This window comes from Haliaeetus leucocephalus, unplaced genomic scaffold (genome assembly GCF_000737465.1).
Source record: "Haliaeetus leucocephalus isolate CR32 unplaced genomic scaffold, Haliaeetus_leucocephalus-4.0 Scaffold306, whole genome shotgun sequence".
Lineage (NCBI taxonomy): Eukaryota > Metazoa > Chordata > Aves > Accipitriformes > Accipitridae > Haliaeetus > Haliaeetus leucocephalus.
Window position 1 is genome coordinate 10,193,852 of NW_010972742.1, and position 16,463 is coordinate 10,210,314.

Genomic DNA, 16,463 nt, shown 5'->3' on the forward strand with positions numbered 1-16,463 from the left:
TAATAAACCCCCCTGGCCTCCCCCCCCCCCCCCCCCCATTTCAAGTGCATTACATTGGTGCACTAACCTACAAGATAAAATGACAAAAATACCTAAACTATATGACATAATGGCCACTGCATTTGTCCCAAACCCACGCTATTGGTCTCAAATCCTAATAAATCCTAACAACATTCAGTGCCTAACATATTACATCATACTTGGTTAAAATGCAATAGAAGACCAAAAAGCCCAATTAACTCATTTGCAATTAAATAGGATTTCACTGGATGAAATATTTCTATTAGATGAAATATCTTCTCTCTCTCTGTTCTCTATAATTTAACAAACTACTTAACAGACAATAAGACATTGTACCCAGTCAGAGACCTATAGCACGAAACAGCCCCTAAACCTGCAGTCTATTAAAAGATCTGTGATTGACATCTGGCCTTTGCTTTCCTTTAGCAATTATTTAAAGAGCAGCAGGATTAGCCTACATTGTCATGTCCAGCTGCTTTTAAATATATATTGGGTATCTGCACAGAGAATGCATGTCCAAGTATTAAAAAAAAAAAAAGAAAAAATAAAAAAGATCCTTAAAAACAAGTATATGAACAGGAAACATGGTAGAATGTAAAAGCTTAGCACAAAACCAATTATGAACCTGTCACCTTCACTCAGGTCTTCATTTTGGATTCTGATGGGGCGACGACAGTGTGCCAACCTAACTATAGACACGCTACCCACAGCTTCAGAGTTAAATGGAATTAGTTTTGTACTTAAAATAGGGATTTGGTCTTTGACGTTACTTAGAATGATTAAATCAGGGAAAGAGGCATTTACAAAAAGTCCTTTATTTAATACTGAAGAAAAATCTCTCCAGCTCAGCACCAAACATCAGGCTATCCTTGTGGCAAGTGATCTTTAGAACGCTGATCCTCTACATTTTCCCTGCAATTAATGCTTGCAGTAATCTCGTACATGAACAAAATACTTCTAATTAACAGTTATTTATTAATATTCTCATTTCTCATAACTGGAAGATGCCCTTTTAGCTGATGCTCATGGCCAACAGCCTCCCTCAGCCTTCCAAGAACAGCTGCTACCACCTACCATTCTCAAGATAAATGAAGTTAAAGATCACCCTTTGGAAAGGCAGCCAGAGCCTTCTGACTTCTGCTCCTCTTCATACTTCTCTACTAACCAGCAGCACAAGGGCCAACACCAGCGCCTCCAAGAATGATGCAGCTTCCGTTCCCTACAGTACAGTCATGGAAGCGCATCCTTAAGGCATCTCTACCAGTTCTCTTCGGAGTGAGCGGGTATTCTGCAATCCTTCATTAACTTCTCATGAACTTTCATTTCTACAGCTCTGCTGCAAGATGAGCTTTCTTTTTAAAAAGACCTTCAATCCTAAAATTATTTTTTAAAGTTACCCTGTGGCATAAGGCAACTTCAACAAGGAAGGGACAAGGTTCTTCTCACAGAGCAGAAGAACAAGAGCAAATGCACATGATGATGGACAAAAAGAAACCTGAATTGTAATCTCTGGCTATTTGTTCTTTGATGCAGAATGGTGGTAAAATGGTGTCAAAAACCAGGACAATCCCAGGATTTTTCAATGTTCCTGAGTATAAAAATAAGCAAGGGTATGGAAAAACTTATTGCGAGAACAAAAATTTAAAACAGCAGAACAGATTAAATATTTTTTAAACTAATAGAGATAGCATCCAAAATTTCTTTTAGTACCTTTTCAGTGTTTCATAGAAGTTTCAGTGAAACAAGCAAAGGAATTCACAAAAAAGAAATGTTAAAGGCGAAATAAAAAAAAATAACTTAGGCCAACAGTTTCAGATAAAGAGCACTACAAGGATATATTTATCCTGAAGGCAGGAATTACAGATAATGGAAGTTCAGATTTAAAGGTAAACTATTAAGAAATCTAAGAGTTGAAGAAAATTGAAATTAACCCATCTAAGAAACTGTAGCCATCTCAGAGTCTGGTAAAGGAGAGAAGCAAGGTAAGTAAAGGTATGTTTAAAACCAGATTCAGATGTCCTGATCCTGTAACATTAACATGCATTTGCATGATCATTAGTTGACGTGATCGCTACACGGTAGAAATAGGAAGGTTTGGTGTCTTAACAGGACATTTCAAAGCAATAGGCATGTTTGGGTTTTGCACACAACCTTTTATCTGAATCTCCCAAATTATAATCCTTGATTTAGGGTAATTTCAACACCCCAAATAACATGATTGAAATGGTAAATAGGAACCATCAGGCCTTATCGCTACATGAAAATAGATTTTTCCTGTACCTCTTGATGTAACAAATTTTTAAGATTTAACAAAACCACATCCAGTATTTTTGTCTTCTGTTGTTAATAATGTCAAATACTGAATTCCATCTGAAAGGCAACAAGAGGGAACAGTTCAGCTGGCTTACAAGGGAAAAGCAATCTGCCCTGGTTTAATTTTTGCAAGCAGACAAGCCTAGTGAATAAAACCTTCCAAACTGGTTGATAAAGTTTTAAAGATGCAATTAAAAAGCACCAAACCACAGCAGAATATGCCTTGGCAGGCCAATGCTGTCCTCGAGCACCAGCAGGCTGGAGGACACCCAAAGCAGGTTCTCTGCTGCAGCTCATCAACCCAATTTAAGAGACAATATGTGCACATTCATTAACATGCATCTGTAATGAACCTCTTATTTAGGATTCGCTTTGCACTTTAAAGCTGCTTTAGCTCATATTACCTTTTGCTGTGCTTGAACCAGTGCTAAGTCACAGTAACCAAGACTACCTTCACCTGGGGGACTGGTATCAGTTTATTTTGCTGATCTCTCCTGGTCAGGAGGTATCTTTCCCATAATATCCTGCCTGCTCTTCATGCCAATCTAGTTTGGCAACATTTGCCCACTCAGCTCAGATTCTGTGTTTGTTTGCAGGGATCTGTCCTTGTAGCTGTTGTTATACAGGAAGATCTGGCATACAAACAAAATAAAATAGTGTAGGATGCAAAGTGATTTATGAAACACTGCACCTACTTATGATGCTCTCCCTCTGACTTCCACAGCAGAAGGACCATTTGTGGTCCCCATGGCATGGGCATCGCACCTTTCCCCACTAACCCTTCTGCTGAGCCAGGCCAGGGCAGTCGCACGCTGCCACCATGCTCCTCTGCTGTGCTCCCAAGCCATCGTTAAGCTGCACCTGGTTCCACACAGGCTACGGGTGCAGGCATCACCTCGTTACAGCAGAGAACAGCTTTCTCTTCCTCAAACCAACAAATGTAATGGATCAAGAGTATCAGGATCCAGTCTGACAGCAGCTTGATCTGACCCAAACTGGGGCTGATGGTTCTGCCTCTCCCCTGCCCTGGCTCAGCATGGCTGCCTTTGCAGCAGGCAGCTCAAGGAGCTGAGCTGGCCAGAAACTAGCGTGACAGCTGGGGGGAAAGATGAATTTTTGGCCAGATCAGCTCATTAAACCACAGTATCTCCCAATGCACAAATACTAGAGCCACATTTGGGAGAGGCAGAACCTCATGACTGCGACCTCAGAACCCCCCCCCCCCCCCCCCATTTATTTTAGCTGTCATATAATCACAAACAATCACAGACAGCAAATGACTGCAGCATCCTACCCAACAATTTTTAATTCTCATTATGGGAAGCTTTTTAGCTACACATTCCTGTAACTGTATTCCCTTCAACAGCATAATATTCCATTCGTTGTGAAATCTTATACTTTGAAGTATTTATTCTCCAATTGAAAAACCAAGGAAACCCAACAACCTGCAAACATGAAAGCTTTTGTTTGTTTGTTTTGCTGGTTAAACACAGATAGAGAAGACACAGAGAGGCAATATATAATAACTAGCCTGACAGGTGATTTTCATACCCCTCTGTATTTTGACAAAAGAGTAATTTATTTCTTTGCTGCTTCATTAGGTCCAGAAAACCCACCCCATTAAAAATATCCCTTCTCCTAGCCCCAAGTGTACAACTAGAGATATGCCAATCTCTAAAAATATCAAAAAGAGAAGTAACTGCAGGACAAAACCAGCATTTATTTTGATGTATTAAAAAGATAAATAAGTATCAGAGTTATCTAATCCATCACAGCGAAGACATTTCAAAAAACCCCACACGCTAAAAAAGCCAGGCTGCAAGGTTTTGCACAAAGAGCACTCAGCAATAACCTTCACCAGGAGAAGCTCACAGGCTTCAGAGGAACAGAATCAGCAGCTTCTGTAGCAGGGAGTGCTCAAGCCTTTTTTGCATGACGTTGGCTTAATGAAGGATGCTCCCAGAGCATCCCTTGCACAGCAGCTGCCTCCTGCAGTGGTCCTCGCCGGCAGTGATGCTGCTCTGCAGGACAGCAGGAACAGTCCCATAACTTCCGGACACTGGGAATTTGGGGCTTATCTACTGGGTTTGTCACCTCACTCATACTCGGTTCCTTTGGGTGGATCTTCCATGAATCCCCAACAAATCTCCCTGCTGTTACACACAGAGCTAGTGCTCAGTGAAAGGAGCCACTCTCCCTGCTCAGTCTACAGTTGCTCCAACACAATACAGGAGAAAATAACTCAGAATAGCCACTGTTAAAAAGATTTATAATCCCTCAAGCTACTTTGTACATTAGCTATGATCTGATCCTGGAGAGAGGGTTTTCATGGTTTTCTTCAGTTTACAATGCAACCATTTTGCTGGACTGTGCTGTTAACAGTGAAAAGGGCTTCAAACAGAGCGGTCTTTTCTTTTTTCATTCTCAAACCCTTGAACAATTTCTAGTCTGGATGTGGACGTGGCAAGGTTGTCAGAACACTCATGAAAAACCTCAAGAGAATCCATTCTTCATTAACAAGATGAAATGTTTGCTCTAACAGAGGTCATTAACCTCTCCTCCAGCTATTTATTTGCAGATTTCAAGGTACCGATACCTCAAACAGCCTGAAGCTGGGCCAAAACCTGCCTTTTCCTTTGTGAAACATTCTCTGAGCTTTGCAATTTGTGTTCAAAAGTTAATCAATAGATTAAATTTCTTCATTTCACCTTTAACTATTCCTGGTAAAAGCAAGTGTGATTCCAGATTAGGCTGGCAAGCTCAAGAGCTGCAGTGCTGGAAATGAGGCCGGCTTCGATGGGAGCACAGCCCTGACAAGCCCCGAAAACAGTATTTCCAGCTCTGCATCACCCCCTGCACAGAAGAGATCTGACAAGTTAAAAAATAAGAGCAGATAATCCTCTGGTCAAATGCACGGAGGAAAATTCCAACACTCCAGCCTAACCAAGAGCAAGGGGGAGAGAGCTGTGAGACAGATTGTTGGAGACTAGGAAAACATTGCAGGGAGGTATCACCACATGCTCACCCTGCTCATATGCTGTCCTGTAAGCATTCGGTAGTGACCGATGTGGGAAATAAAGAGTGCAAGGTTAAAGGGATGTCTGATACGATTCAGTACAATTGTTTTTATGTCCTTAATCTCAAGTCTCCTCCACCTTTGCGATTCCAGCAAACTGCTCTGTATTATACACAGTTTATGTTTCAGGTGCTTCCCAACCCAGCCAGGCACAGACAGTTCTTAAACAAAAAGCACAAAATCCACATTCTTCTAGCAAACAGTGACAGGGAAGTGAAACAGAGCCCCATGGTCCTCTGCCCACCAGGACAGCACAAACACGCTGGGGCCTCAATATGTATTTTAATGCCCCAGACTATTTAGCTTGCCAAGGTACAGTAGATTTCGTCTCAAAGCCATGGCAGATTAGAAGACACTTGGGAAAGGTAAGCAGTATACATGTGCCAACTACAGACCCCTATTTCTCCCTAAAACTCAAGATCTAAGCAGACCCAGAGCTTAATCTAATTTAGAAAATTATCCATGTTGCTTCCTTTTCAATAAGAAAACCAACATGAAAATGTGGTTTTCATATGAACAATGCAAAGCTGTAACTAGCAAACTTCAGAAATAACACTAATCTTCACCTTTAGTCAATTTGAACCAGTGTAATCTGCTGCTAGTACAATTTTTCCCCAACAACTTATCAATAAATAAATTCACCCACAGAAGTCACTATTTAAAACAATGTTCCCAAACCTTGGTTTAACTATGAAAATATGGTTTTGCTTTTATTAAATATTTAAAGTTAAAAATTTCCCCTGAACCAGAGTACCACACTCTGGAGTTCTCAGGCTACACCGTGAATTACACATTTTGTATTTAGTTTAGAGAAGGATTACCTCTGTCAATCAGTTCCACTGAAAAATGACAGCATGTGAGAACGAAAGAGAGAAAATTATACAAAAGAGAAACACATTTGTTGAGAGTTGGAAAGGAAACAGATTCTAGCACATAAAAAGAGAAGATAAAACAAAGATAAACACAGGCTAACACACTTAAACGACATCACTCTACGTTTATAGTGTGACTAGAATTTGTGCAGAGCAAAGTCAAGCATTTGACTCCTGTCTCCTCAGGCACCCGCACTGCCTGCCAGCACAACAGCAAGCAGCTTTCCCAATTCACTCCCTCGCTGCTGGGCAGGGGCCCTTTTCGCTGTACAGACACCGAAGTGCAGATGGCTGCACTTTGCTTGGGTGGCTGCTTGTGCACTACTGCCTGCTAAGGCTTGCGGTTAAGCTCTTACACTCCATCTGAGAAGTGCAACATTTCCAATGCTTACCATGGCCCACTGCCTAGCTTTAATCCTCATCTGATTGTAGCTGCGTTCTTCGGCATACAAGGCACTCATAAAAGCACCAATAGATGTTCCTCCGATCATATCTACAGGGATGCCAGCTTCAATCAGTGCTCTGATAACTCCCACTTGGGAGCATCCCCTGTGCCAAAGGAAAAAAAAAAACAAACAAAAAAACATTATCAGACAAACAGCCATTGAAAGAGCATAAAGACATGAATGCCACCTTCTAAGGGAACTCGAGTGTGTACTAGCTGAACTGTCAATCTCTTGCTAAACAAGCGTCAAAGCCAGAAAAAGATGTCATGAACGCAGAAATCTTCAAATAGACTCCCTGAAGATCCTAGGAAGCACAGACCACTCAGCTGGACTTCTGCACGAAAGACAGCGATACAAAAACAACAGCCAAGAATCAAACCAGTGGATATGGAAGGGAAAAGTCAACAAGGCTGTAAGAGAGCAATGCATCAAAAAATTCTACTAGGGTTCTTCCAAAGCAGCCAAGGACAGCTGGACTTCAGAGACCTTTCCACAAGAGTCTTTTCCAGGGATTCTTCAAAGAAACTCAGCCAGCCTGGGATCATGGGATGGGTCACCACATGGATTAATAATGACTTTGAATATGGAAAACAAAGAGCAAGATGAGGCAAACAGTGATGAGAGGGTAGGAGTTTCATTCAGCACACAGACCCAGGAGAGGGGCAGATGAGGAGGCAGCATTTGAGGATAATACAAATTCCTTCAGGATAGTGAATCTGCAATCTTCCTTGAAATCAAGAAATGTGGAAGGACCTCAGAGCAATGATGGAGTCAAGTGATAAACAACAGATGAACCTCAGTGCTGATGGGACAAGAGAAAAACAGAGTAGCAATGCCCCTACAGCAATGAGCTCTTAACTAGCTCTGCTCACGCAGAGACATTTTTGGAACCACTGTGGATATTCTCTGAAAAATATTAACCTAGTGTTCAGTGTAAATTCAAAAGGCAAATTAAAGAAAGCAGAATAAAACAGAAAATATAAGAACATACATCCAGGATGGACCAGAATTTTGAAAACTGCAAGCAAACCTCAGACTTCTCATGAAAAAAAAATAGCAGAACTAGAAAGTGACAGAGAGAAGCATAAAAGATGACCAGAATATGGAAGGAACTTCACGTGAAAAGAAACTAGACTCGAATCTCTGACTGGGGAAGATGATGACTGACGGGAGATATGCAGGGCCAGCCAATGATATCACCATGCAGAAAGTTTAATGGAAAGGAAAGAATTTACACAGACACACTTGTATGTAAAGCACAAATTGGGGAAACTACTGTTACCACATGCTGAAGAGGTCAAATCACAAATGGATTTAAATGTGGACTGGATGAATCAAAGGTACCAGGCTGTAAGTGGCTACTAAACGTGAAAAATGAGAGCTGCAGCCTTGCATTCAGAAAGCTCAGAAGCTGCTAATTGTTGCAAATACTCATTTCTGAAGCAATCGCTACTACTTGCTATCAGAAATGAGAAAGCAGAGGTAGAACATTTGATCTGATCTTATAAACAGCTCTTATAAACAGCAATCCCCTAATGGGAGAGAGATTCCTGTCTGTTCTACAAAACCATTACAAAAACAGAGAAATTAGCAGTGGAGGCCGATTGCCGCCTTATTAGTACAAAATTACAGCCTCTGTTTTCAAATGCTCTGTCTAATTAATACCAAGCATGTCAGTTAGTTCATTCCACCTGGATGGATGCTTTGCAGTCCAAGCCATACAGCAGTAAAAATCTTCCTTTTCCCATTTTCATCCCATTTTTCTGTTCCCTCACGGTTTGCTCTATTTCCATCCTCCTTCCCCTTGCTGTTTACATCCTATAAATACTTGCTAACAGCTGCCAAGTCCACCATAGGTGTCATTTGGCCAAGCTATGCTGAACACATTCTTTCCATCTAAATAAATCCCTTCCAGCTGCTGAAATGCTTTGAGACAGGTTCTCGGTTATACTGGTGTAAATGACTTCAATGACAGATCTGCACTGGTGTAATCCAAGAGCATAAAATGGCTCATTTAGCTTTCCTCTCCAAATTCTCTTTCCCCTGCTTTACTATTCCTTCTTCTCATAAGATACCCTAAGTTAAAAGAATTATATTTTTATCCCTGCCAGAGGAGCCCATTGTTTTTAGGGTTTTAGATCACAGCTATTTTTGCAATCTGCTTTTTGTGCCTGACACTTACTGCTGCCTTATCCCTGCACATAAGTCACTAGCTGACACTGACGTTTCACTGAGGAACAGACCTTACACTATGCAACCTGCTTTCTGGAGAAAGCCTACATCATGTGGATTTGTTAAGACGTGTTGAGTACTGTAAAGCATTTCCTGCTTGGAGGGCAACTCTAAACTGCCCAGGACTAGCTCCAGACTGGATTCTCTCCCTTTAACCTCTTCTGAAACTAGAGCTCCTCACTCATACATTCATGAGTCCATAAAATAGGAGGGATTTCATGTGATCACTCTGGATTTGTATTTACTTTGCTGTATGATGTCCTTGAATGAATAGCAAAAGATTATTATTACTTCTATTGGCAAGCCATCACCTCTGTGTCGTGCCTCAGCAGAGTCCCTGCCAATATCCAGCTAAATGTGTAACAGCCATGTATCTCCAACAGATGCATCGATTTCAAAGCACTGACCTGCAAGATGAGAATGAAAGTACTTTTTTTGCTCAGAAAGGGACCTCCTATAAACTGCCAGACTAAATTATGTTTCATTTATTACACAACTACAAAGCTGATTTCTTCCAGTTCCAGCATCCTGAACAGGAGCATTCCTGACTAAAGGTATTTGTGCAAACTAAAATCCTGAAGAAAGGCAAATGTGCCCAACCCCACCCCATTTCTCCATGTACCAACCAGCCTCCTGAAAGATTTAAATGGGTTTTTTCTCCTCCCTATAGCTTTAGGCCATCATTACCCCAGCAACACTACTACATGAAACTTTTCAACAACTCCTTGCAGTTGGTTCTCTCTTGGCCACTTCTTCACAGCTCACAGCGTACGTAAACACGGGCAGGCTGCCAAGAGAAGCTGTGTGCCAGAGCCGGCTCTTTGCCAGGCAACACACATCCCGCTCACTGACAACTTGCTGGTGCATCATGGATAGCCGGAGTGGGCAGCTCTCGTGCTATGACTAAAGAGGAAAAGAAATTGAAGCCAGGAGCTAGGTCCCTGTTAACAGACTAGTAGTGCAGAAAAAAAAACAGGAATTGTGCACTTGTTGTAATACCAGGCACAATTTCACAGGGGACCTGTCCTGTTTTAGGGCAACATTTGGCAAGAGGAGTACAAAGGAAGATTGCTTGTGCCGACGCTGGACGTACACATCAGTGCCACAGTACTTGCGTGGAGCAGAGGAATGGATGGGGAAAAACTCCGGTTCCCTGGCTGACACAGAGCTGAATGTCACTTACTCCAGAGGAAAGGAGGAACAGGGAAATCCACCTACATATGAGGAAGGAGCGTGTCAGATAGGGGATGCGCAGTATGTTGCTGGAGCTGCACACGCAGCTGTCCTTTGCCTTAAAGCTGCCTGACAGTGCAGCTGGATGGAGCATTTCCCCTGCCAGGATTAATGCCTGTCCCCAGGACAGCGACAAGGACTGCTGCCACCAAGGACAAATGGCCTAGAAGATTACTTTCAAATAATTTGCACCAGAACCCAAAGATTTGCCCAAGAAATGCAGTCTATATTTTAACAAAAACTCTTTTCCATTGTATATCACTTCCTAGGACAGGCCTGATTAATTAGTGCCCTTTGCAGAGACAGCAGAAATGGCATCAACCAGTTCGAGGAGGAACTGGAAATAAGAGTCACACTCCGTTTTTACCCCTGCCACTGCCTCGCAACCTGAGCTGAGCAAGGTAAACCATGGGCTGCTCTGCGCATCAGCTGCCCCAAAGCGCTCCTTACTGCACTACTTACCAACCTTGTGCTCAACATGCTTAAAAAGCCTCCAAAAGCTGTGCTGTATGTCTTAAATTCCAAGCACCATTTCTTCTTTACTACTAATGGCCACAAATAAATGACCACATGGCAGGGAGAGAAGTTATGGGGTTGAAGACGTGCTTCCTTGAAATAACAGCACAGCAAGCAGAGAGCACAGCCTTTCTGGCAGAAGGTCTTTCAGGAAAATTCCTGCTACTGAAACAAGTCCTTGCTTTCACCCCCTGGGGAAATGCCACTGGCATGTGACTGTAATGCATGAAGGCCAGAGCACAACTGATAAAAGAAAAATTCTTCTGTGAGACATGCATGTGTCAGCTCCACACGTGCCTGCCAAGAGCTCAGATTAGATACGACTCTCAGGAAGAAACGAGCAAATGCAGCAGGACATTTCAGATTAAAGCGTCAGCAGGAATACAGGCTGTCTTCTGTGCTTAGGTCAGGCGGCTGAAGAAAATACAAGTAATACAAAAACAGAGCCTGTGCACCAATATTTTCTCCACAAGCCACATTTAACATATCAATAGGATATTGCCTGGCAGCATTAGAAAGAAAAAACACAATACTGTGAGCACACAGAGAGGGGACACTTGTTTTTCAGACCATGACTAACGGAGCAGCAAGGCAAGGCTGCAGCTTGATCACACTGCCCACCTCCAAAGTCCACTTCAGTTTCAGAAAGGAAAAGAAAATACACCTCAGGCATTCAGCCTCCCCAGCACCCATCTCTTCTCCTAACTGACTCATCAAGATGAAGGAGATCTCTCTGAATGCACTGAAGAGATGCTATTTCCTCTGGTTAAAAACAGGATTAAGGTCACAGCTGCTGCAGAGCTCTGCTGTGTCTCTAACCAAAGCCTCCCCAGAGTGGGACGCATGGCTTGCTCCACCACCTTCCTGATTAGTTAACTGGGAAAGTAGGTAGAAAAGCAGAGAAATTGCCAAGGGGACTTTACTAAGCTCCACTAGAGTCTAACAAACCTGAATTAAGGCACCCTCATAACCTCAAAACTCGTGAAAAAGCAAAGCTATACAAATAAAAACAGCTTTTCCTTCTCATAACAGCTTTGATTCAAAGCACATTACGAGCAGTCGTTAGATCACCCAGCTTACGGGGTAAGCGCAGATGAGTATGTATTTATTATACCCATTTTAGAGATGTGCAAAAGTGGTGTGTTGAGTAACCGTTCTCCCAACGCTGCTTTGAAAGCACTAGAGAGAAAATGAAGATGACTGAGCTTCCAGCCCACAGGAAAGGAGAGCATGTCCCAAAGCACTGCCAGATACGGCATGCAGGCCCACCTGCACTTCTCGGACCCAGATCTTGATAGTGGGGCTGGTTACTGAATTGGCAGGTCTCAGACTAATGGATACCGCTACATCCGCTACAGAACTGTTATCTGAATAACATAATTTGTGGTGGTGGTGTTAGATACTTCTCAGAGTTATTCTGGAGGTGCTCACTGTACTGGGACAGGGGGGAAATTAGATGTTATTTAAATGAAGGGATATACAGAGTGGTATCTGGAAATGTGAGATAAATAAAGAAGAAACTTCTCTTTAAGAAGCAGCATTTTTTTGGTATGTGTTTTGTTGCTGATCCAGACATTGAGCAGCACAGTCACTTTCTTAAAAATCAAGCAAGTCTTCTGCGAGTTACAACTGTATTACCTCTAATCTGGTACCTTCAATCTTTTGCAACAATACATATAAGTGTTGCTTTGAAATCTAATCATACTTGTATCTTTCCAATAACATTATTTCCCAGCTTTCCTCACCGTAAAACTTCCCAGTATCATTAATTTGCCTGAATAATTACAGTGATTATCTGTCAGCTCAAAAAGATAACAGAAAACAGACCACTGCATTTCTGCTTCTGCTGTACTACCTGTGCACTTACAAGGAAGTTTCCAGTCTGGACAACGTTAATTAATTAATTAAGCAAGCCCCATTTCTAAGCTAAATAGAGGGATAATCCTACATTACTAGGTTCTCATCCTAACATCCAACTACCAACAGGATCTTTCCCAGCAGCTGTCCTGAAGGAAGCTTTCTCCCTTGCACTGCCCATTTTTAAAACTATCGCCAGATACACACGTACTGATCCAGAGACCTGAATTCTTCCTGTCTTCCCCTTCATTAGCAACAGCCTCGTTTCATCCTCCCACTTAGCTTTGCCCTCAGATTCCCACCATGTCCTGAAGTTAGAGCTAAGGAGCCATTTTCCCTTTAGCCTTGCCATGCTATAGAGATTGCACATTAACCCTGTGTACTCAGTGCTATGCAGGCATGTTTGGCAAAAAAAGCAACTCCTATTTATCAGTGAAACTACGTTCCTGCAAGAAAAATACAAATACAATGTCCTTTTAGCATTGATCTTGTTTCTGCTTTATATACTAACTTTGGAACAAGCTTTAAACAGAGAGATTTGTGCCTGACACAGAAGTCCGTGAATGAAAATTGTTCAGCCCTTTCCAGAGGGCTGTCAGGTCTACCCAGTCCTGGGGTGTAAAGGGATACATGAGTAAGCCATTGGAGGGGAGAAAAAACATAAAATAAAGCCAGAGTAAAAGTAAATCAGAAAATGAACCAGAGTTTTTGTTTTCTGATCCCACCTGCCAGCAGCATGCTTTGGTAGGTGCGTGCAGGAGGAGGAAGGAGGGAAGAGAGGCTGAATGGCAAGCTGCACCCCCCCAGTCACTCTCCACTTGGGAGTGCCAAACAAAATCCTGACTCTTGCTCTGAGCCAAGAAACAATTCAGTTATCTGCAAAGAAAGATAATTTCTTTGGAAAACAAATATATCCTCCCTTCCCCCACCTCTCGGAGTTATTTGTGAAAAGTCTTAGAAGAACCCATTTTGAGCACAACGTCTGGAAGCTGCAGAAATAAAACAAAAGCACAGCACTTTAAAGAATTTAACTGTGATTTTACTTACTACTTCTCCAATCTCCTCTTTCTTAACAGGAAAGCTCATTGCCCAGATGAAGTTAGACAGATTCCTAAAAATCACAGCAATGCAAGAGCTTTACCATCTTCCTGAAAGCACGTGGACTTGTCAACAGAGCATTACGACTGCTACATGGAAAGCACTCCCTCAAACTTGCAGCTCTGTAACACAGCACGCTTTTCAGCTGATAAAAAGAGGTGCAAAATGAGTAACAAGAGTTAAACCACAAACTCCACCATCTCCTTGTTTAATTTCATCTGTATATCAAAGGCACTGCTATGACTAAATGAGTTTGGTGGGTTGAAGACTGGAGATCAGGACAGGACAGTCCAAATAAACCACTTGCAATTAATTTTTTTTTTTTTTTTTTTTTTTTTTTAAAGTCGTAACTTTGAAGTGGATAGCTCCCAAGCTCCCACTGCTTGGAGGATTTAATAAAAGCCAGTAAAATCTTCAACCTCCATGGCCAACAGGAGCAAATGAGCAATTACATAGGTGCTGCTGATGGGAAAAAGAAAAATCAGATCATTAAGCATTACATGGGTGCCAAGCCACATGAACACGGCTTTTATGTGCATGTGATGACCCAACTATTACACAACTCACTAAGCAATTAGCATTCAGATCTGATAACAGCCACAGAGCTCTGTCTGTGTTTAAGACAACTGCACTTTGAGGCAGAATTTTGAACACATGCATAAACACGATGAATATGGCTGAGCTCTCGGGCAATACACAAGATGGTCTGTCCCTGAAGAAATCAAAACAAAGCCTCTTAGGAGCAATTACGCTGCAGTCTATTACCAACCATTTGCAAACAGAAAGTCTGAAGCCTTCAGTACAAGTTCACAGCCATGTCTCATGAGTTTTTTTTCAACAAAAGCAAATACTCAGAACTCACTATTTTATTTTTAGGACTCAGGTTTTGTTTGTTCAAACATATACTCTAGGGCTGACCTGGATAAGACTCAAATTAGGTATCCAAACATAAGTTATCATTATCATCTCGAAGAACCCACATTCCTTATCCTTCTCCTTCAGCCTCTACAAAACAGCACCAAAAGTAAAACACCAAGTCAAAGGTGTAATTTTATCTTTAAGGATAAAGAGTCTAAACTCTTCTCTGTTATTTTAGCTCCTGGATATTGCCCTGAAATCAAATCTGCTTTTTGAAATACATAGGGAATCCAGGAGCCTGACTGCGTGGCTGACCCTGGAGTTCAGATGTCGGTCTGGTTTATCCGCATGTTGCAATGGATGCTCTACTCATGACAAGAGGACAAACATGCAGGGCACAGGCCACTTCTCCAAACACCTATATGAATAGTTACAAGCTCTGAAGCCCCCATACTTCAATCTGAGCTTCAAAAAGGGATATAATAAAGAAAAATTACAACTCCGCTGTGCACTGAGATACAGATATCTATCTATACACACAAAAATGTATTACAGGTCATTAAATAGCTTCCCTTCCTCTGAAACGCACCTACCAGAGCAGCAAGCTAATCGTACGTGAAGGAGGGTGAAGACTGCAGGCTGACTAATGCAAAGGTCATGAGGATTAACCTCAGGGCTGCCAACTTTCTGCCCTTCCAAATGTCAAAAGACAGATTTGGCCTGGTGTACAAAGGGATTACTTTGAAGAACGGGAACTGGAGGAAGGATATTTCAAGTATTCAGGGTTCTTTTTCATGACACGAAACAGATTCAGCCTCTTTTGTGTCATTTTGATACTTCCATACTGCAGAAATCTTGCTCTATCAGCCATTATTGGCCACTGACAGACTGCAGATGCTGGATGGTAAGCTTCATTCTTCCGTTTCAAAGAAGGGAAGAAACATTTTTCAAGTTTCTTTCATATTTCAGTTCCCTTTCCTGACACCCTTTACAGCTATATCAGGATGAGGAATGGGATCCTTTTAGTAGTACATATTCTTCAAGACCTGTCTTCCTGCTGCCTGACTGTGTCAGGGGGAGAGAAAAATTAAAAACAGGAACTGCAATAGCTCCTCACTCTTATCTTGTATAAGTAGAAATTAGGAAATGGTGTGATCTGAGTGTAGAAGGACCCAGTCTGTGACAGACTAGCTCTGTACAGGACTGCCAGACACCAAGATTGAGACAGGGATCTTGGCCAAACCCAAGCAGAGCTCAGCACCACTGGCTGCCACTCTCCACACCACCAGGGCTGCTTACCTGCCTGAGGACAGTGCTGGACCCACATTAGCTCTGCAAGATCATGCATCACCACATCCAGCCATTAAACTTTCCATGATACCAGGAAAGCAAACCCCGCCCCCCCCACCAGCTGATTAGAACCTGGCACATCCTACAGAGACAGCTTCAGAGGCAGGTGCTCAGGAACCTGTTGGCTTCCATCAGAGCCCCTCTCCTACAGCATCTCTGCACTGTGGGAGAAGATACCAAAGCTGGTGCTGCCCAGAATTGGCTACGGGCTACAGGGTTTGCTTGTGTGGGCTCTTTGCTGCCCAGAACAGGCAAGGATACTCTCAAATCTCAGCAGCCCCCGGAACAATGTTGACCATGTCTTGGCACTGTACCCAGACAACACAGGGTTACAAGCAGCCTGGTTATTCCTCAGCTGCTGCACAGTGAAATAGAGTTAACTATCATAATAATTGGGCTGGATGTCAGGTTTCAAGCAAATTCCCCAGACACATCCAACCCATGAGATGAGAGCATAAATCCATATACATTTAGAGATAACAATACCCTCCTAAAACCCCAAACAATTCCTAGTGGCAATGGTTTATACTTCTCTTCCATGCAAGCGCTTCAGAGCAATTTATAAAGGGTGACCTGCACAGATGCCAAAGC

The 16,463-nt window shown here is 42.3% G+C and overlaps 1 protein-coding gene across 3 annotated transcripts in view; it reads right to left on the reverse strand.

Annotated features, from left to right (window-relative positions):
* Positions 1-16,463, reverse strand: part of PNPLA7 (patatin-like phospholipase domain containing 7) — a 130,184-nt gene that overhangs the window by 26,015 nt on the left and 87,706 nt on the right. For all 3 annotated transcript variants that reach the window (XM_010571050.1, XM_010571048.1, XM_010571049.1), the window contains one exon: positions 6,675-6,831. In XM_010571050.1, the coding sequence (XP_010569352.1) occupies positions 6,675-6,831 (157 nt within the window). The remainder of the gene's footprint in view (positions 1-6,674; positions 6,832-16,463) is intronic.